Consider the following 22,063-nt stretch of genomic DNA (forward strand, 5'->3'; position numbering starts at 1 on the left):
TACTCACTCACCGACCACCCACCTACTCACTCGCCCACTCACTCACCTACACCCACTCATCTACTCACCCACTCAATCACCTACTCACTCACCAACTAACCCATATACTCACCCACCCACTCACATACTCATATACCAACTCAGCCACTCATTCACTCACCCACTCGCTCACCCAATTGCTCACTCAGCCACTCACTCAGCCATTCACTCACCTACTTGCTCGCTCGCTCACTCACCCACTCGCTCGCTCACTCAACCACTCGCTCACTCACTCAACCACTCGCTCGATCACTCACCCACTCGCTCAGTCACTCACTCACCCAGCCACTCATTCATCTACTCTCTCACATTCACTCTCCCACTCAGTTTCCTACTCACTCAGCCACTCAATCACCTACTCAGCCACCCACTCAGCCACTCACTCACCTACTCACTCACCTACTCACACAGCAACTCACCCAACAGCTACTCACTCACCGACTACCCATCTACTCACTCACCCACTCACTCACCCACCTACTCACCCACCCATGCTAATGACGATGCTGGCTGTGTCTTTGTCTCATCTCTCTCGCCGTGTCTCTCTGACCGTGTCTTTGTCTCCGTGTCTTTCTGACGGTGTCTGTCTGCGTCTCTCTGTCTGTGTCTCTCTCTTTGTCTGTCTCTCTGTCTGTGTCTCTGTCTCTCACTGTCTGTGTCTCACTCACTGTGTGTCTCTGTCTATCTAGGCGTGTGTACAAGCGCAGGCTGGGCTTGCCTGCCGACACGATCATCGCTTATCAGGCACACGGAGACAGCATGGCCAAGAGTGGACAGCCCTGGGCAGACAGCGCCCGGCAGACATCGGCGCGGTCGGACAGCGAGAGAGCAGGGGGCGGAGAGACAGCGGCACGAGCTGGAGGAGACACGGGGTGGTGGGACACGGTGAGAGAGAGACACGGGGAGAGAGAGACACGGGTAGAGAGAGACACGGGTAGAGAGAGACACGGGTAGAGAGAGACACGGGTAGAGAGAGACACGGGTAGAGAGAGACACGGGTAGAGAGAGACACGGGTAGAGAGAGACATGGATTGAAAGAGACACGGGGAGAGAGAGGTGGGCAGTGTTGAGCAATTGGGCAGTGTTAGTCTATGGGCCGTGTTGAGTATATGGGCAGTGCTGAGTTTATGGGCAGTGTTGAGTCTATAGGCAGTGCTGAGTCTATGGGTAGTGTTGAGTCTATGGTGCAGTGTTGAGTCTATGGGCAGTGTTGAGTCTATGGTGCAGTGTTGAGTCTATGGGCAGTGTTGAGTCTATGGGTAGCAGTGTTGAGTCTATAGGTGGCAGTGTTGAGTCTATAGGCAGTGTTGAGTCCCCCCACTCACCCACTCACTCACCCACTCACTGACCCAGCCACCCACCCACTCACTTACCCACTCACTTACCCACTCATCCACCCACCCACTCACCCACCCACTCACTCGCTCACGTACCCACTCAATCACCCACTCACTCACCCACCCACTCACTCACCCACCTACTCACCCACCCACTCGCCCACTCACCCACTCACCCACGCACGCGCTCACGCTCACTCACACACACACGCACACACACACGCACACACACGCGCTCACGTTCACTCACGCACACACGCACGCACACACGCTCACGCTCACTCACGCACACACACGCACACATGCACGCACACACGCACGCACACACGCTCACGTACGCACGCACACACACACGCTCACTCACGCACGCACACACACACGCACACACACGCCCTCACGTTCACGCACACACGCACACGCACGCACGCACACACACACGCACACACACGCGCTCACGTTCACGCACACACGCTCACGCACGCACGCACACACACACGCTCACTCACGCACGCACACCCACACACGCCCTCACGTTCACGCACACACGCACACACACACGCACACACACACGCTCACTCACGCACACACGCACGCACACACACACACACTCACGCTCACTCACGCACGCACGCACACACACGCACACACGCGCGCTCACGTTCACGCACACACACACACGCCCCCACCACCGCCCTTTATCCCCCCCTCCCCCTTAGGTAATGGGCGGTGCCATTCGTCACACGGGAAGTGACGTCACGCCAGCTGCTGCCCCACCCCCCACCTCTCCGTCACCCACGCGCCAGCGCTCAGCGCCATTTTCCCGCGGGCGTAGTCGCCGAGAGGCCCCCAGCGAGCCCGGGACCCCAACAGCGGCCAGACCCCCGGAGCCACGGGGATCCCTTCCCGAGATCAGGGAACAACCCCCTCGCCAACACCGCCCACAGCACGAATCGGGGACCTCGCAAACGGCGGCGGCAGCAGCAGCAGTCACCCTCGCTACCCCCTTGCTGAGACGGGAGAGAGCTCCCTTCTCTGAGGCGAACTTGAGGGGATTCAGGGACCCCCCCCCCGCCCGCGAAGAGGGAACCCCCGAAATGAGGGGGCTGTACCCCAGGGTGCTGCTGCTGCTACCCCTGCTGCTGCTGCTGGGCGCGGTGAGAGCGGAGGAACAAAGCCGCGAGTCTCAGGTAACGGGGCCTCACACCCCCAAACGCGTCCTCATCCCCTTCATCCCCTTTTCAAGCTCGTTCGTCAGACCCCCCCTTGCATCCCTCTACCACTTACACTGCTTCCCCCCACCAACCTCCCACCTCACCCCCACCCCACCACCCCCCCACCTCACCACCCCTCCACCCCACCAACCTCCCACCCCCCACCCCACCACCCCCCCACCCCACCACCCCCCCACCCCCCACCCCACCACCCCCCCACCCCCCCACCTCACCAACCCCCCACCCCACCAACCTCCCACCCCACCACCCCCCCACCTCACCACCCCCCCACCTCACCAACCCCCCACCCCACCAACCCCCCACCCCACCAACCTCCCACCCCACCACCCCCCCACCCCACCAACCTCCCACCCCACCAACCTCCCACCCCACCACCCCCCCACCTCACCAACGTCCCACCTCACCACCCCCCCACCTCACCAACGTCCCACCTCACCACCCCCCCACCTCACCAACGTCCCACCTCACCACCCCCCACCTCACCACCCCCCCACCCCTCCACCCCCCCACCTCACCAACGTCCCACCTCACCACCCCCCTCCCACCCCAACATTGCCAGCAGCACCTGTGGCGAGGGTGACGGTGCCACTTTGGAATCTTCGCTGGCACAATGTCCGAGTGTCCTCACCTCCGTCTGCCACCCTCACCACCGCCGCCACAACCACAGCTGTTGCCCCCCCCCCTCCCATGCCCCCCCCCCGCTCCACGCGGCCTTAACGGATCACTTCCTGCACCACGCAGCTTTGCGCCGTGCCTAATAAGCAGCAGGCGTTGAGTCCACGACCTCTGACCCCCCCCACCCCCAACCGTATAACCGGAGTGGCTGAACGCAGCGTTTGAGGTAGGGTTGAGACGACGTAGAGGTACTGCTGCCTTGTGTGAGCGCAGTTACGGTGCGAGCGACGCGTCTTCGCCGTTAACTTTGACGTGTACCTTTTTATTTTTCGATTTAAAGCTTTCGTGACTGCAAGGATTCATCTTCTTTGGTTCTTTCGGTAAAGTCACCACGTAGAATGAGAATAAAATAATAAATTAATAAAATGACACGATAAAATTATCACGACGTTTCGGCCACAACACAAGTGGCCTTCAGGTGAAGGAACAGACCTGTCGGGACGACTTGAAGCTCTGTCGTCCCGACAGGTCTGTTCCTTTCACCTGAAGAAGGCCACTTGCGGTGTGGCTGAAACGTGGGAATTTTATTGTGTTATTTGATTAATTTTAATTATTTTATTCTCATTCTACGTGGTGGTGACTTTACCGAAAGAACCAAAGAAAAAGCGTTCCTTTTTATCCGCAGCTGGCGTTGCTATTCGGAGTTTATTTTCCAGGTTTAGGCCACGCAACGATCCGGCCAAATTTATGTCGTTAAGAACACCCCCCACCATCGGACCCCCAAGCAAATTGAATCGCCGTGGGTGAAATGAGCGTCTTAACGGTACGCCCGTTATTAATTTCGCCTCGAAATTGCGGATTAGAGGTCGGAGTATAATTAAACTATTTCAAACTTTTGTTTTATTTCACCAGGTAAAGCCCCACTGGGTTATGTAGCTCGCTTTCAGAAGCGTCCTGCCCACAAACGATAGCCCGATGAGGCGGTTAATCACGTGGGCATCTTTAGCGTCACAAACAACTCCCAAGCGCACGTTGACTCTAAATGTGCAGGTAAAAACCTGTAAGAACCGGAGAAAAATCCACACGGCCACGGGGAGAACACACAAACTCCAAATACACAGGCACCGTTAGCGTCGGCATCGAACCCACGACCTCCGGCACACCAGGCGAGGTAGTTAACATCTCGCCACCGTGGGGAAACGTGAAGTAAGCGACTTGGCACGCGCGGTAATCTTCAGGTTCAGGGGCCGAGGCAAATGGGAACGGTCGGCCGGTGTCGTCGACGCGTGGCCCAACGCGACCAACGTCGCTTGTGAACTTCGTGACGTTGACCGCGCTACCCCCCCCCCCACCCCCCCCACGTGATGAAATGGGGGGTGGGGTGGCCCGGCTGGATTGTCGAGCGGCGAGGAGCGGCGGTCGCAAAGTCGCGCGTGAGAGAGAGAGGGGGGGGGGGCGATCGCGGCACCGTTAGCGTCGTCCCAACGGAGTCGCCGCCGCCGCTTCGTCTCGCAGGGAAGGCACGGGGGGACACCCAAGCGGGAGACGGAGTGCCAGGAGGAGGAGGAGGAGCGCCAGGAGGAGGAGGCGGGCGTCGGCGCCGCGGGGGCGGAAGAGGGCGCGGCGCACGGAGGCGAGGGCGGCGTGCTCGCGTTCCGCCGGCTGCGAAGCGGCAGGCGGCGCCGGCAGAAGCGCGGCTGGCTCATCCCGGCGATCAACGTCCCCGAGAACGACCGCGGCCCTTCCCCAAGGGGCTGGTGCAGGTGAAGGTCCCCCTGCCCTCTTCCCCCCCTTGCCCCCTCTACCCCCGCACCCCTCCCACACCGGCAAGAAAGGGGGGCCTGGGTTCGATCCCCAACTCGGGTGCCCTGCTGCCTACGTTCAACCCCGTGTTGAGCAGTGTGTGAATGTCACGCGTTGGTGAGTGTGAGGGTGAATGTGTGTGTGTGGCATGTGGTGTATGTGTCTTTGGGGTTCGTGGTGTATTTAGCATGCCATGTATCAGCATGTGATGTTTGTGTGTGTGTGTACATGCATATATGTTGGGGGAACGGTGGCGAATTGGTTAGCACACACTGCGCTCTGAACCTGGAGACGTGAGTTTGATTTCCACTTACGGCTAACACCCAGTGACAGTTATCTGAACTTGGTCTCAACTAAGTACACGGTGCGATGTATAACCGTCTCCACACTGGGGAGATAAAGGCGGCCGGGTGTGTTGGTAACCGCGTATCGCACCCCCTCGTGTGCCACGCCAGCCTTCATATTTGCTGCCGCTCGCCAACCGCGCTTGTCCCGGCAGCCTGCTGAAGGCTATCCGGGGTATCTTTGCGTACGCGTATTCACGCGATGTACGAGCGTGGCTATCGCGCGGAGCGTAACGCCGCCCCCTGCCGCCTCCCCTACCCCGTCCGCGTCCGCCCCCGCAGATCAAATCGAACACGCGCGGGAAAATCCGCTACAGCATCGTGGGGCCCGGCGCCGACCAGAACCCCACGGGGGTGTTCGTCGTAAACTCCGTGACCGGACGCCTCTCGGTCACCAAGACCCTGGACCGTGAGCTCATCGCAGAGTACCTGGTGAGGCGCCCACGCAAGCACACCCACGTGTGTGTGTGTGTGTTAGCGAGCACACCCATGTGTGTGTTAGTGAGCACACCCACGTGTGTGTTAGCGAGCACACCCACGTGTGTGTGTGTGTGTTAGCGAGCACACCCACGTGTGTGTGTGTGTTAGCGAGCACACCCACGTGTGTGTGTGTGTGTGTGTGTGTTAGCGAGCACACCCACGTGTGTGTGTGTGTTAGCGAGCACACCCACGTGTGTGTGTGTGTGTTAGCGAGCACACCCACGTGTGTGTTAGTGAGCACACCCACGTGTGTGTTAGCGAGCACACCCACGTGTGTGTGTTAGCGAGCACACCCACGTGTGTGTGTGTGAGCACATCCACGTGTGTGTGTGTGTTCGCGTGGTAAGGTCTAGGCCTCTATTGCGGAGTTTTCTCAAATTTCCTGGCCCCCGGACCACTCGGTCAGTGTAAACATTTACGTGGTGCAACCGCCTCCCGCCCCTGGTGACACAAACCATTCACTTCTCTAAATACCAATATTACTAAATTACATTCATATTACCGGAACATTAAAATAACGTTAACGCAGCTATAACGGTTTAGATCTCAGGGTTCGGGTAGTTTTAATCGGGGTGGTTTACTTAATTTTATTTTTCAATTTTAAATATCACGAGTAAACTATTAATGTTCGAAACAAAATGCATAAACATTTGCGGATCAACCTGCAATTAGCATCGCAGCCCAGCGGACCTCCAGGAGTACCGTCCTGGACCGTCGGTGGTCCAGGTACTACCCTTAGAGAACCACCGCTCTAAGAGGGATGTTTGGCCAACTCTAAACATCCCAACACCACCACAACAACAACGACGAGACGCAGGGACAAAGGATCCCTTGTATAGCGCGTCGTAGACGGTTGAGGCAAGTGCTGTTAGCGAGAACCCGCATGAAGCCCAACATTGTGCACGACGGGGTGGGTGGCCAGCAACCCCACCCACGCTTTTGTCTCCAGAGTGGCGACGTTTACACGGCCCAGGGCAATCGGGGGCAGCATCAATGACTGGGACCCAGGGGCAGCCCAGGGCAGCTCCAATGGCGATGAGAACCAGGGCGCTTTCTTGCGTGTGCCGCACGTTGCGTGCGTTGCGTGTGCGTTGCGTGTGCGTGGCGTGCCCGCTGCAGCTCAAGGGCCACGCGGTGGACATGAAGGGGCATCCGGTGGAGAACCCCATGAAGCTCGTCATCAACGTCATCGACATGAACGACAACCGGCCCGAGTTTGCCACGCCCGTTTTCCAGGGCTCCGTGGCTGAGGGATCCCCAAGAGGTGCGGCGTACGGATGGGCACAGACGGGCGCGGTGGTGACGGGGGTGTGATAGTGATAGCGCCCGCCTGGGTATTTTGTACCATCGGACACTCAACCCCCACAACTCTCAATTGGTGATGGGGCAGTTGTGGAGAGAGTGGAGAGTTTACCCATACCGGGGCAGTGTGCTCATGACCAACTCCGGTTTGACTCCACCCCCACAACTCTCAATTGATGATAGGGCAGTTGTGAAGAGAGTGGAGAGTTTACCCATACCTGGGCAGTGTGCTCATGACCAGCTCCGGTTTTACAGCAGAGGTCTCACTCTGAATCAGTCGAGCGGCAATATCTTTTCATCGGTTGCGTAACGCCATGTGGAAGCTTCCTGGTCTGTTGCTCTGCACGAAGCTTCAGGTCTTCTCGGCCACGGTCATTCGCTCCCTTCTCTCCGCTTGCGAAACGTCGACCCCCCGAATGGAACATCTTCGCCGGTTTAAAACATTTAGGCTGGCCTGCCTACGATTCATCCTGGGTTTAACCAGGCAGGCTGGATTGTGTGAGGAGCTCACGTATCCTCGAAAGATCTGGAAAAAGTCCCATCGGTGAGCTCCTCCGGCATATGGCTGGGTCATGGAGCCCGCATGCCCAGCCACCGCATGCCGAACAGCTTTTGTTCGGCCGGATCGAGGGAGCTAAACAGGCGCGGCACGGGCTAGAGAAGAGATGGAGTGATGTGGTACAGGAGGATGTGGAGCTGAGCGGACTTGCCGGTGTCAAGATCGGCCTCTGGAGGAGGCTCGTGAAGGATGCTACTGGGCAGTTGGAGGCAGCCGCCCTCCAACAACAATGGAGGGCGGAGGAGCGACGCTCACAACAATAAGCGGAGCGCCGGGTGGCTAAAGCACAGCAAGTTGGCACAGTAGGGGGCACAGGTGGTGCATCAGCCAGTCGTCTCAGTCATTCGACCCGTGGCACCTGGGTTTGCCCTGTGACCTCCTGCCAGCGGGTGTTCGACACTTCACGTGGCCTCAACGTGCACACAGCCTGGCACCAGCGTCGTGGTGATGTCACCGCCACTTAGTGGCGAATGGCGGTTGTTGTTGTTGTGATGGTGGTGGTAGTGGCAGTGGGGATATTGGTGGTGAATGTGGTAGAGGTGGCAATAGGCATGGTGGTGATGTTGGTAACAATGGCAATGATTAACAGGTGAAGCTGGTTTAAATCATTATGATTGTGGTGACATTATTTATAATATCTTTGATCGCGGATGTTGGATCGTGGACATGGATGTGGATGTTCTTGATAACGACGACGATGTTGAGAATGACAAGAATGGTGGTGGTTGTGATGCGAACGAATATAATGTTTTGTTTTTGATAGTAACGACGTCCACGCCTCCCTCCCTGCTTTTCCCCTCTGCCCTCCCCTGCCCTGCCTGCCCTCCCTCCCTCCCCCGGCAGGCACGGCGGTGATGAGGGTCGAGGCGAGCGACAAGGACGACGCCTTATCGGCCAACGGCATGATCCGCTACAAGATCATGTCGCAGGCCCCCAAGGTGCCCTTGGAGCGCACGTTCACCGTCGACAACGCCACGGGCGTCATCAGCACCATCGCCGCTGGGCTGGACCGCGAGGTGCGTCGTCCCACGGCAACCGCCGCCGATTGGCAGACGTCGGCCCGGGGGGTGGTGGCTAACCTCCGGGGTTGTGCGTACGGTGTTACGTTCGGGTGTTTTCAGTCGTGTATGCACGTTGCGTTGAACGTCAAGTCGCGCGCCGTACGCAGGCGACCGCACCGATCGGAGGTGCGAGGGAAGGGCGAAAGGGCGCGACACGAAAAGCAGCTCTAAAGAAACGAGTTTTCAGTCTGGATTTAAAAGTGCGCAGCTACAGTGGCTTCCCGATATTGTGTGGTGCCCTAATAAAGTATTAAAGCTTTTGTGACTGAATAAAATTACTCATTGGTTTTTTCGGTAAAGTCACGTATGTAGAAATACAATAAAATTATATTAAAACAAAAAACAATCACGACGTTTCGATCGCAACGCAAGCGATCTTCATCGGGTGTCAAGAACAAATCACGGAGGTAAATACAGCAAAGAGATGAGAGATGAGAATTCAACAAACCTGAAAAAACATTTTGTGAAGCACATCCAGTCAGGCCAACAACACAGCTAGACACTTCCTGGCGGACCACGAATTTCAGAAGAGCGTTAAATTTCGTGTTCAACCTTTGGATTGCACATACCAGCATAGATAGAATGAAATATATGTATTTCTACTGACCATGTACCTCGTATTGTGTGGTGCCCTGTGTCTCGGAAGCGACGGTGACGCTGTTAGCGCGCCGCGCTACGAACCCGGGGACCTGAGTCCGGTCCAACACCGGTGACGGTCGACTCGGCCTCAAATGAGTAACCTGCTGCAGTGTGAAAACATCCCCACTAGGGAGACAAAGGCGGCCGGGCGTGATGCTGGCCACCCAGCACAAAGGTCTGTCGAGGCTGCACGAGGAATGTTTGTCCTCTTCGTTTTGTCGTTCATCTGTAAGAGTCGTGCGTCTGCGTGCCCCGTCTGTGTAGAGGACGCCGCAGTACGTGCTGGTGGTGCAGGCCTTGGACATGGAGGGCGACCCGGACATCGGCCTCGCAAACACGGCCACCGCCATCGTCACCATCACCGACAAAAACGACAATGCCCCCGAGTTTACGGGCATAACCGTACGCACCGCCGCCGCCGCACACAACCACGCCGCGCCACCAGATCACCCGCCTAGACTTTACATGGCCCATAGATTAACATTGCATGTAGATTTACATTGCACTTAGACGAAAATGGCCCGTAGACTTACATTGCCTCTAAATTAACATTCGCCATCGACTAACATTTCCCGGTTGGCAAGATGTTCACTTCCTTGTGTGGTATGCGGAAGGTCGTGGGTTTGATCCTGACACTGATGCCTGTGTATTTGTAATTTGAATGTTCTCCCCGTGGTGGTCTTGCGGGCTTTACCCTCCGCACCCAGAATTTAATGTGCGTTCAAAGCTGTTGTACACATTTCCACGTGATGATGAGCCACTTCGCTGAGCTACCATTTGATGACTAGGTTGCTTCTAAAAACAGAGCTACATAGCTCTGTGCTGTGGGGCCTTACCTGGTAAAATATTTTTATTTTTGAGACTGGCGGAACAATGAATCTGACGACGTCCCCCCCCCACCACCGTCTCCGCCGCAGTTCACCGGTACGGCGCGCGAGAACGCGGTGAACGTGACGGTGACGACGCTGACGGCGACGGACGTGGACGAGCCCGGCACGCCGGCGTGGCGCACTCGCTACGTCGTCCGCGGCGGGGACCCCGGCAAGAACTTCGCCGTGGAGACCGACCCCCGCACCAACGACGGCAGGCTCTACGTCGTCAAGGTGGGGGGGGGGGGCACGGTGGTGGGGGGGGGGGGGCGGTGGGGGGGGGGGGCACGGTGGTGGGGGGGAGGGCGGTGGGGGGGGGGGCGGTGGGGGGTGGGCACGGTGGTGGGGGGAGGGCGGTGGTGGGGGGAGGGCGGTGGGGGGGGGGGGTCTGTCACGCGCTGCCGCGGCGGAGACGGTGATGGTGGTTGGGTAGTGATAGTGGTGGTGATGATGGTGATGCTGATGGTCGTGGTGATGGTGTAACGTAGGAGACGGTGATGGTGATGGGGTAGTGGTGGTGGTGGTAATGGATTCATAATAAAGGTTTTTGAGTTAGATCGCGTTTATTTATAAATGTGTCGTAACCCTCCACCACCCGACACGGCCAATCAGCAAAAAAAGTGTCACGTTGACAAAAGACAAATAATTCACTACTTCAGCCCACCGGTGTGTTGAAGAGTTAATCCACATTTACAGTTTGAGTACGACGTTTCGCTGGTAAATACATCCAGCATCATCGGGCAATTCGCCAGAATGGTAAAGCCCTCGCTTGCTCCCGGTTTTTATATAGAGCAGCACGGTGACGTCATCACTTAACTCATATCAGGTGCAGTGATTAGAGGCGGAGGGGGGGGGGGTATTGTAATTATATAATCGATTAGTAATCAGTCATTGGTTATGATTAGTAATGAGTTGTAGATTAGTAATTCTTTAAATGTAATGTGTATTATTTAATAATACGCTTCCAGGCCGCACTAAGCCGGTAGCTGTCAGAGCGATTAAAGTTTAATCGATTAAAGTTCACTCCGAATCAGTCGAGCGGCAATATCTTTTCATCGGTTGCGTAACGCTGTGTGGAAGCTACCTGGTCTGTCGCTCCGCACTAAGCTTCAGGTCTTCTCGGCCACGGTCATTCCCTCCCTTCTCTACGCTTGCGAAACGTGGACCCCCCTAATGGAACATCTTCGCCGGTTAGAAACATTTAGGCTGGCCTGCCTACGATCCATCCTGGGTTTAACCAGACTGGATTGTGTGAGGAGCTCACAAATCCTTGAAAGATCTGGGCAGGGTCCCATCGGTGAGCTCCTCCGGCAGGCAAGGCTGCGATGGCTGGGTCATGTAGCCCGCATGCCCAGCCACCGCATGCCGAAACAGCTTTTGTTTGGCCGGATTGAGGGGGCTAAGCGGGCGCGGCACGGGCTAGAGAAGAGATGGAGTGATGTGGTACAGGAGGACGTGGGGCTGAATGGACTTGCCGATGACTGGTACCAGCGGTGTCAAGATCGGCCTCTGTGGAGGAGGCTCGTGAAGGATGCTACTGGGCAGTTGGAGGCAGTCGCCCTCCAACAACAACGGAGGGCGGAGGAGCGACACTCACAACAGCGAGCGGAGCGCCGGGTGGCTAAAGCACAGCAGGTTGGCACAGTAGGGGGCACAGGTGGTGCATCAGCCAGTCATCTCAGTCAGTCGACCCGTGGCACCTGGGTCTGCCCCGTGACCTCCTGCCAGCGGGCGTTCGACACTTCACGTGGCCTCAGGGTGCACATAGCCTGGCACAAGCGTCGTGGTGATGTCACCGCCACTTAGTGGCGAATGGCGGTTGTTGTTGTTGTGTGGTGTGTGTGTGTGGTGTGTGTGCGTGGTTGGTGTGTGGTGCGTGGTAAGTGTGTGTGGAGTGTGTGGTGTGTGGTGTGTGTGCGTGGTTGGTGTGTGGTGTGTGGTGCGTGGTTGGTGTGTGTGTGTGGTTGGTGTGTGTGGTGTGTGTGGTGTGTGTGTGTGTGGTGTGTGTGTGGTGTGTGTGTGTGGTGCGTGGTTGGTGTGTGTGGTGTGTGTGTGTGGTGTGTGTACGCTGCAGCCCTTGGACTTTGAGAGCTCGTCCAAGTACAACCTCGTCGTCGCCGTGGAGAACGAGGCGTCGCTCAAGAGCGCCGAGTTCGGACCGGCGAGCACCGCGACCGTCACCGTGAGTGCCCCCCGCGGCCCGCCGCTGCCCCCCGCGGCCCCCCACAAGTTTCGCCCCCCCACAGCTTCCTGCGCCGCTCGCGGGGGCAGATCTGATACCGCCTCAGACGGCGAAACTTCAGTCGCGCCCGTTTGTTATCGACAATTTTTCTCGGCCGATGAGAGCGAATGACTTAAGCACCCCGATGTTTACTTATTTCAAGTCCAGTAGACCTTTTTTTTCACAGGTGTCTCCTGGACATCTGTGCCGTCACCAGCGCTGTGAAGCACAGCGCTGGTGACGGCCGCACCGCCTCCCGCACGACCGCCCACACCGTGCCCCCCCCCACCACCTCTACAGGTGCTCGCTAACAGCCCCCCCCCCAACTCTACAGGTGCTCGCTAACAGCCCCCCCCCCAACTCTACAGGTGCTCGCTAACAGCCCCCCCCACCACCTCTACAGGTGCTCGCTAACAGCCTCCCACCCCCCCGCCGGCCCGGTAGGTGACGGTGGAAGACGAGAACGAGGGGCCGACGTTCGAGCCGCCGCGGCGGGAGGTGAAGCTCCCCGAGGGCCTCCCCATGGGCCACCACGTGACCACCGTGGTGGCCCGTGACCCCGACACCGCGCAGGGGCAGGCCGTGCGGTGAGGCCTTCCCCAGCCACACTCCCCCCGGCCGCTCCCGTCGCCGCCCGGACAGCCGGCAGCCGACCCTTCTGTGTGGGTGTGTGTGTGTGCGCGTCTCACCTGTGTGTGTGTGTGCGCGCCTCACCTGTGTGTGTGTGTGTGCGCCTCACCTGTGTGTGACTCACTCTGTTCAGCTGTGTGACACTAAGCTGTGTGAATCGCCTGTGTGAACCCTGTGCATCTGTGTGTCTGACTCATCTCTGTGTGTGACTCACCTCTTTTCACCTGTGTGAGACTCACCTCTGTGTGTGACTCACCTCTGTGTGAGACTCACCTCTGTTCATCTGTGTGAGACTCACCTCTGTGTGAGACTCAACTCTGTGTGAGACTCACCTGTGTGTGAGACTCACCTGTGTGTGTGACTCACCTGTGTGTGTGACTCACCTGTGTGTGAGGCTCACCTGTGTGTGTGACTCACCTCTGTGTGAGACTCACCTGTGTGTGAGACTCACCTGTGTGTGTGACTCACCTGTGTGTGAGACTCACCTGTGTGTGAGACTCACCTGTGTGTGTGACTCACCTGTGTGTGAGACTCACCTGTGTGTGTGACTCACCTGTGTGTGTGAATCACCTGTGTGTGAGACTCACCTGTGTGTGAGACTCACCTGTGTGTGTGACTCACCTGTGTGTGAGACTCACCTGTGTGTTTGACTCACCTGTGTGTGTGAATCACCTGTGTGTGAGACTGACCTGTGTGTGAGACTCACCTGTGTGTGTGACTCACCTGTGTGTGAGACTCACCTGTGTGTGCGACTCACCTGTGTGTGAGACACCTGTGTGTGAGACTCACCTGTGTGAGACTCACCTGTGTGTGTGACTCACCTGTGTGTGTGACTCACCTGTGTGTGAGACTCACCTGTGTGTAAGACTCACCTGTGTGTGTGACTCACCTGTGTGCACGTGTGTCTGCGTGATGGGGCCGCGCGCAGCTACAAGAAGCTTTGGGTGCCGGGCGACTGGCTGGACATCGACCCCGTGAGCGGCAAGGTGACCACGGCCGTGGTGCTGGACCGCGAGGCGGCCCTGGTGCAGGCCAACACCTACACGGCCACCTTCCTGGCCACGGATGACGGTGAGGGCTGCCCCTCCCCCACACTGCACCACCCCCCTCCCTGTGTACAGACACGCCCCAGCCACACAACATTGGCTCGCTTATTCACTCGTCATCACACCACGCTTACTCACCACTCACTCACCATCACTCACTCACCACCACTGGCTTACTCACCATCACTGGCTTACTCACTCACCATCACTCACTCACCATCACTCACTCACTATCACTCACTATCACTCGCTCACTCACCATCATTGGCTTACTCACTCACCATCACTGACTTACTCACCACTCACTATCACTCACTCACCATCACTGGCTTACTCACTCACTCACCATCACTGGCTTACTCACCACTCACTCACTATCACTCACTCACTGTCACTCGCTCACTCATCACTCACTCACCATCACTGACTTACCATCACTGGCTTACTCACCACTCACTCACTATCACTCACTATCACTCGCACACTCACCATGAGTGACTTACTCACCATCACTCACTCGCCATCACTGGCTTACTCACTCGCCATCACTCACTCACCATCACTGACTTACTCACCATCACTCACCATCACTGACTTACTCGCCATCACTCACTCACCATCACTGGCTTACTCACTCACCATCACTGACTTACTCACTCACCATCACTCACTCACCATCACTGGCTTACTCACTCACCATCACTCACTCACCATCACTCACCATCACTGACTTACTCACTCACCATCACTCACTCACCATCACTGGCTTACTCACTCGCCATCACTCACTCACCATCACTGACTTACTCACTCACCATCACTCACTCACCATCACTGAGTTACTCACTCGCCATCACTCACTCACCATCACTGACTTACTCACTCACCATCACTGACTTACTCACCATCACTCACTCACCATCACTCACCATCACTGACTTACTCACTCACCATCACTCACTCACCATCACTGGCTTACTCACTCACCATCACTCACTCACCATCACTCACCATCACTGACTTACTCACTCACCATCACTCACTCACCATCACTCACCATCACTGACTTACTCACTCACCATCACTCACTCACTCACCATCACTGGCTTACTCACTCACCATCACTCACTCACCATCACTGGCTTACTCACTCACCATCACTGGCTTACCACTCACTACCACTCGTTCACTCACCATCACTGGCTTACTCACTCACCATCACTGGCTTACTCACTCACTATCACCCGCTCACTCACCATCACAGGCTTACTCACCACTCACTCACTCACTGTCACTCGCTCACTCACCATCACTGACTTACTCACCATCACTGACTTACTCACCATCACTCACTCACCATCACTGGCTTACTCACTCACCATCACTCACTCACCATCACTGACTTACTCACCATCACTCACTCACTATCACTGGCTTACTCACTCACCATCACTGACTTACTCACTCACCATCACTGACTTACTCACCATCATTCACTCACCATCACTGACTTACTCACCATCACTCACCATCACTGACTTACTCACTCACCATCACTCACTCACCATCACTCACCATCACTGACTTACTCACCATCACACACTCACCATCACTGACTTACTCACTCACCATCACTCACTCACCATCACTCACCATCACTCGCCATCACTCACCGTCGCGCCGCGCTCGTTCGCCATTTCCCGCACCTTCGATTGGCGTGTGTGGCTTCTCCTTAAAGGTGCAATTCACAAAATGAGTGAGTGGGGTGCGTCTGTAGGTAGACTCAGCCTTACAATGCGTCCCTGGTGTGGTATGCTTGTGTAACCGGTCCACGTCTGGAGCGGTGGTGGAAGGGTCGGCGCGCTGCATCACAAACCCGGCAAGCCGAGTTCGATTGCCGCTCACGCCCAACATCGATGACGATTATCCGAATCGGTCTCCCCTTGGTTGACTCGGCCTCAAACAAGAGTACCCGGTGCCGTGTGTGTGTGTAAACATCCTCACTGGGGAGACAGAGGTGCCGTGTGTGTGTGTGTAAACATCCTCACTGGTGAGACAGAGGTGTCGTGTGTGTGTGTGTGTAAGCATCCTCACTGGGGAGACAGAGGTGTGTGTGTGTGTAAACATCCTCACTGGGGAGACAAAGGCTGCCGTGCCGAACCTTCCCAGGTTTGTAGAAGGCCGGCGAGCGGTGGGGGCGTGCGGGAATCTCGCTCTTCGTGTCTCGGCGTGCCGGTGGGAGCAGGCGACCCCGTGGCGAGCGGCACGGGGACGCTGGCGCTGCTGCTGTCGGACGTCAATGACAACGCCCCCGTCGCCCGGCCCGACGAGGCTGCAGCGTGCGGCGCGCCGGGCGGCGCCGTCGACGTCACCGCCAGCTGGCGCCCGGGAACCCCGCCGCCGACGACAACTGGACCGTCCACCGGGTGGACGGTGCGTGGGGGGCCCCTCCACCACCCCCCCCCCCCCACGCTGCCCTTGCACTGCGCCACCCACACAATCACTCAGCAATCACTCGCTCACAATCACTCAGCAATCACTCAGCAATCACTCGCTCACAATCACTCAGCAATCACTCGCTCACCATCACTCAATCGCTTGCCATCACTCAGCAATCACTCTGCTCCCACTCGCTCGCCATGACTCCTACGCTTGCACTGCCCCCTACCCTGTCCCGCTCTGCCCCCACCTTGCTCTTGGCCTGTGTTGTCAGCAGAGGGCAGCGTAGCAGCAAAACCCAGTGCCCTACTCAGGGATTACTTCGTAATTATCTCGCCCAGTATCTCGTTGTTTCTCGTGAACCCACTGAGCGTGGGGGTGGCACGCAACTGAGCAGGAGCCAGTGGTATACTGGACGCGGTGTGCCGGGTACAAAAATATTTTCCGGGTTTTTCCGATCCGGACGGATCCCCATTCCCCCTCTCCCCGCCCCAGCTTGAGCCGTAAGGCAGAGTCACCAAATCCCGCCACGTTGATGGATAAAACACGGCGGAGGCGGGGTGCGGCATCGCAACGCGCAAAATCTCGTCCTCGCCCCAGGCCACCGCTCCAAAACAACCGAACGCGCCGGTCCATTGTCGTCGACCCGCACCTCGTGACCCGACGGACGAGAGCCGGGAAAACGTCGCCGCCCCCGACCCCCTCCGGATTCGCCGGCGCTTTCCGAACGAGCGGGCGGCCCGGGACGCGGCCGAGAGCCGCGTCGTCGACTCTCGTCGCCGGCGCGACTCCCCGCGTCACGATGTGCCCGCCACCCCGCCCTCGGCGCACCGCTCGACATCTCTCCGCTCGCCGCTCCCCTCCCCTCCTGCCCCGCAGGCGGCGGCTCGCAGCTGCGCATGAAGACGGCGCTGCCCGAGGGCCTCTACTTGGTGCCGCTGCTCGTCACGGACTCGGGCAACCCCGTGATGAGCGCCGTGTCGGAGCTCCAGGTGAAGGTGTGCGCCTGCGACCGGCGTGGCGACTGCGTCGGCCGCGATGCCGCCGACGCCGCCGGCGGCCTCGACGTCGCCGCCGCCGAGGCCGCCCTCCTCTGCCTGCTGCTGCTGCTGCTGCTTCTCGGTGAGTTTGACGTCGTCGTCGGCATCTTTTTGATTTAAAGCTTTCGTGACTGCAGCGATTCATATTCTTAGCTCTTTCGGTAAAGTCACCATGTTGAAGGGAAACAATAAAATAATAATATATATATAAAACAATAAAAATTCTCACGACGTTTCGACCATAACACAAACAGACACACCTGATGACGACCGTTTGTGTTATGGTCGAAACGTCGTGAGAATTTTTATTGTTTTATATATATTTGATTGTTTCCCTTCAACGTGACTTTACCGAAAGAGCTAAGAATATAATAGCCGTCGGTATCGTTCGGGGGGACCCGGTGCTGCGGACGCGGGGCCCCCCCCGGCGGCGCGGGGATTCGTGCGGCGAGATCTCCGTTTGTTCGCGGATGATTTCCGTGGTTTGACCGGGGCGGGTCGCCCCCCCCCCCCCCCGCGTGCAGTCCTGGCGCCGCTCTTCGTCACTCGCAAGAGGCGCCGCGACGAGAAACCGCTCTGCGACCCCGAGGACGAGGAGGAGGGCGGCGACGTCTTCACGTACGACGACGACGAGGGCGGGGGAGAGGAGGACCGGGTGAGAGGCGTGCTCGCACATCTGCGCGGTGCGTTTACGCGGTGCGGCGGTGCGGTGGTGCGGAGAGACGGCGGTGTGGCGGTGGTTGCGGTTTGACTGTCCAGCGAGAGACCCTCTCGCGGCGGCGGCAGCGCCCTGCGTGCCCACGCGCCGGCGAGATGACGGCGCGGTCTGCCGCCGCAGGACTACGACCCGGCGCTGCTACTGCTGCTGCGGCTCCCGAGCGAGCTGCCGCCGCCGGAAGCGCCGCGCCGCGAGGGCCCCGGCGTGCGCCACCTGGACGAGCGGCCGTCGCTGGCCGAGCCGCGCTACCCGCACCCCAGCGACATCGGCTACTTCATCAGCGAGGTGGGTGGTAAGGGGGTGGTGGGTGGGTGGGTGGGAGAGGTGGCAAACACCGCACGCACATAGGGGATGGAACCGCGCACGACCAAACCCAGCGCCGCGCACGTGAACCACCGCTGCCACCGCCCCGTCAAACGATGCACGCGGCACGAGACAAAGGTCCCGTTGGCGAGGAGCGGCGCACGGAGGAGGGTGGGTGGCCGGCACCATGCCCGCTGGCCGTCTTTGTCCCCGCCCAGTGGCGATGTTGACACGCCGCGCCCGGGGACTCGATTGAGGCGGAGTCGAGCTAGGGGGGGAGGCCCAGGACCGGGTCAGATAATCGTCACCCCGGTGTTTGCTCGTGAGCGGGAATCCAACTCGGGCCGCCGGGTTTCGTAACGCCCCCAATTGGCGCAGTTGGCTACGTACGGCGCAGTGGAAGTTCTACGTAGACACGTACGTAGTGCGGCGCGCTGACCACTACACCACCGCTCCACCACACAGTGCACAGCGTGCAGATGATGACGATGTCGTCTTAATGGTGGACGACGTCGTTGCTGGCGACGTTATCGCCGATGTTGTTGATGCCATGGCGAAATTTTGTCGTTAGGTCATCGTCGTCGGCTGTCGATGTCGATGACGTCATCGTCGGTGCCGGCGTTTGTATCGTTGCTGATGCTGTCACAAACGTCACCGTCGTTGTCGGCTGTCGATGACGTCATCGTCGGTGCCGACGTTTGTATCGTTGCTGATGCCGTCACAAACGTCATCGTCGTCGTCATCATTGGCTGTCGACGTCGATGACGTCATCGTCGTTAACGTCACCGTCTGTCTCCCGCGGCGGCGGCGGTGGTGGTGGTGTTCTGGCTTCCAGGGCCTGCGCACGGCCGACGACGACACGACAACACCGCCATACGACTCGCTGCACGTGTTCCACCACGAGGGGGACGGCTCCCTGGCCGGCTCGCTCAGCTCGCTCGGCTCTTCGAGCACGGGGGGGGGCGGCGACGACGACGACCACCACGACCACCACGACTACTACGAGCGTCTCAACTCGTGGGGGCCGCGCTTCCGTAAGCTCGCCGACATGTACGGCGGCGGCTGTGACGACTGAGACCCCCACCAACACCACCACCACCACCCTGCCCCCCACCACCACCACCACCACCCTGCCCCCCACCACCACCACCTACTCTCAGCCCCACTCTCTCCTTGTCGTCATTTCCCCCCCCCCCGCCGTGCACCTCCACTCACCCCCCCCCACACACACCTGCCAGCCTCGCCTACCCCCCCCAGCGCCCACCCACCACAACACCCCCGCCCACCGCATAGCACCGGCTGGACTGTCGATCCACCAGCCAGCCCGCCTGCCTGTCCGCCTGTCCGCCTGCCCGCCTGTCCGCTACGCAGCAATTTTGAGTTTGGAGGCTACTCATTTTTTTCTTCTTTTGGGGGGGGGGGAGGGAAGGTATAACCCGACTGGAGGACGAGGCGACGGTACGTGTAACGACTTCGTGGTACCAGGGCGACGCCGCTGTGGTCCCTCCCCCCCCCCCCCCCCCCCCCGGCGAGGCGAAATCTGCGTTGGTTCACGACGTCAGGAACGGGAGGAAGTGGGCGTGCTTGCGGCGACGCGGTTCCAGATCTCCGGGTACGGACGAAGCCGATCTCGCGTCGGGTTTACGATGCGTTTAGAAATTCATGGACGGCTTTTTCTCAAGTCCGCGTCGCGACCTTGGACGAGGGGAGGTTCCTCGTCGACGAATCGGCGACGCTGAACGTTGTTTTGAGATGAAACCGGCCGGCCCGCCCGCCCGCCCGCGAGCTGAACCGCAAAAAACCACGGCCGCCAGTTAAAAAGGGGCGAGTGGGCGGGGTGAGTGAGCGGGGAGGGGCGGGCGAGCGATTTTAAGCGAGCGCCGTCGCTAACGCTCCAGTCGGTACGTCGGAGCGACTCCCCCAAGTGACGCTGCTGCCCGTGGGTTCCCAGGTGCCCCCCCCCCCCACGTACTCCACAACTCCAGCCTCATGAACCATCGTTGGCCGAGACAATGACGTCTCTCCTCTTACCCCACCCCCGCCCCTGCCAGTATAGTCGCATGGATAATGAGTTTATGGGACTGTACCAACCAATCACGTCAGCCGGGGGGTGGGAGGGGGGAGGGAGTGTCGGGGCTCTACCGACAGACGTGGTTGCCAGCAGGCGGTGATGTGCAACCTTCCGGTGTGCCACCGCCTGCGTTTTGAATGGTTCAACTAATCACGACTAATCACGACTATAATCACGACTAATCACGACTATAATCACGACTAATCACGACTATAATCACGACTATAATCACGACTAATCACTTTTAGGCAGTGGAGTTGGGGCAGCAAGCAATGAGGCCTCCTGCCCCGTTTTCAGCGCTGTGGAAATATACGCTTTATATATATACAAATAATAATAACCATGTGATTTGAGCTTGGCCTCTGTAGCTGTTAACTTGCCGAGTACAACATTTATTTAAGTGCCTATTTTGGTTCAGCACTGGGCGCCGGCTCAGCAGAGCTGCCGTGCCAGGGGGCATGGCGGGGGGGGGGGTGGGGGCGGAGCGGTGGGTGGGGCGGTGAGCCGGCCGTGGCAGCAACCGCGCCCCGCGGAGACGGAGCCGCTTGCCGTCACAGAGCCGGGCGGAGCCGCTTGCCATCAGAGCCAGGCGGAACAGCTCGCCGTGACGTAGCCGCCACGGCGGTGCGACGTAACCAGCGGCAACGTAAAACCACGGCGATGGAGCTGCGCGTGGCGACATCACCACGTCGACGTGAGCCACGTGCCGACACCGATTGGACCGTGGTGCTAGAGGCCCTCGCGTCATAATGGAACCACGCTCGGTGAGCGAACCACGCTCGCGGTTACAGAACCACCACCACCACCACCACCGCCGCCCCCTCATATCGAGACTCGCAGGGCTCTAACCAGCGCCATGCGCAGCGCACGATTGATTTTGTTTTAGTTTCATTTATTTTTGTTAATCGGGTACAACCGCAATGAACATAAAACAAAAACATGAAAACATCTTAAAGTGAACGGGAACCGGACCGGCGCACGTGCCCGGCGGAAATTGAACGACGACAAACAGAAACGCGAGGCCGGCGGCCGGACCTCGGGCCGCGTGCTCGACCGCGAGGAGGGCACGGCCGAAGCCGGACTACTAGCGCAGTGGCCTCCGGCGCTCGCGCCAGGCTAGGTGCGCCCCATTCACCGCTCGCACGGTAAACGGGGCATCTCTCGCGCGTGCGAGCGCCGCCGTCCGATGCGAGCGCCGGCTGGGAGGGGCGGCCCCGGCTCGCGCTCGGGGCGCCGGCTCGAGCGGAGGCCAGAGGGCGACTCGGTGCCGCGGCAGGGAGAGCCGGAGTCGAGGAGGGCGCCCGCGGCGCCGAGA

The 22,063-nt window shown here is 58.7% G+C and overlaps 1 protein-coding gene across 1 annotated transcript; it reads left to right on the forward strand.

Annotated features, from left to right (window-relative positions):
• The first annotated feature begins 2,159 nt into the window (after positions 1-2,159).
• On the forward strand, positions 2,160-21,189 carry LOC116937883 (cadherin-2-like). The gene is made up of 17 exons (XM_076062373.1): positions 2,160-2,563; positions 4,739-4,986; positions 5,526-5,574; positions 5,653-5,802; positions 6,970-7,114; positions 8,555-8,727; positions 9,676-9,813; positions 10,329-10,514; positions 12,355-12,462; positions 12,946-13,088; positions 14,060-14,202; positions 16,423-16,610; positions 17,217-17,412; positions 17,496-17,738; positions 18,181-18,311; positions 18,495-18,659; positions 19,513-21,189. The coding sequence occupies exons 1-17, from the start codon at positions 2,471-2,473 to the stop codon at positions 19,750-19,752; spliced, it is 2,739 nt and encodes a 912-aa protein (XP_075918488.1). The 5' UTR covers positions 2,160-2,470; the 3' UTR covers positions 19,753-21,189.
• Positions 21,190-22,063: the final 874 nt, after the last annotated feature.

Source organism: Petromyzon marinus, unplaced genomic scaffold (genome assembly GCF_048934315.1).
Source record: "Petromyzon marinus isolate PM22_M1 ecotype Great Lakes invasive population unplaced genomic scaffold, UKy_Petmar_22M1.pri1.0 PM_G_Scaffold_58, whole genome shotgun sequence".
Lineage (NCBI taxonomy): Eukaryota > Metazoa > Chordata > Hyperoartia > Petromyzontiformes > Petromyzontidae > Petromyzon > Petromyzon marinus.

Coding starts and splice junctions, on each gene's coding strand:
- LOC116937883 (XM_076062373.1), top strand. CDS start 2,471: ATGAGGGGGCTGTACCCCAGGGTGCTGCTGCTGCTACCCCTGCTGCTG. Junction 9,814..10,328: donor CCGAGTTTACGGGCATAACC/GTACGCACCGCC, acceptor TCTCCGCCGCAG/TTCACCGGTACGGCGCGCGA. Junction 12,463..12,945: donor CGAGCACCGCGACCGTCACC/GTGAGTGCCCCC, acceptor CCGGCCCGGTAG/GTGACGGTGGAAGACGAGAA.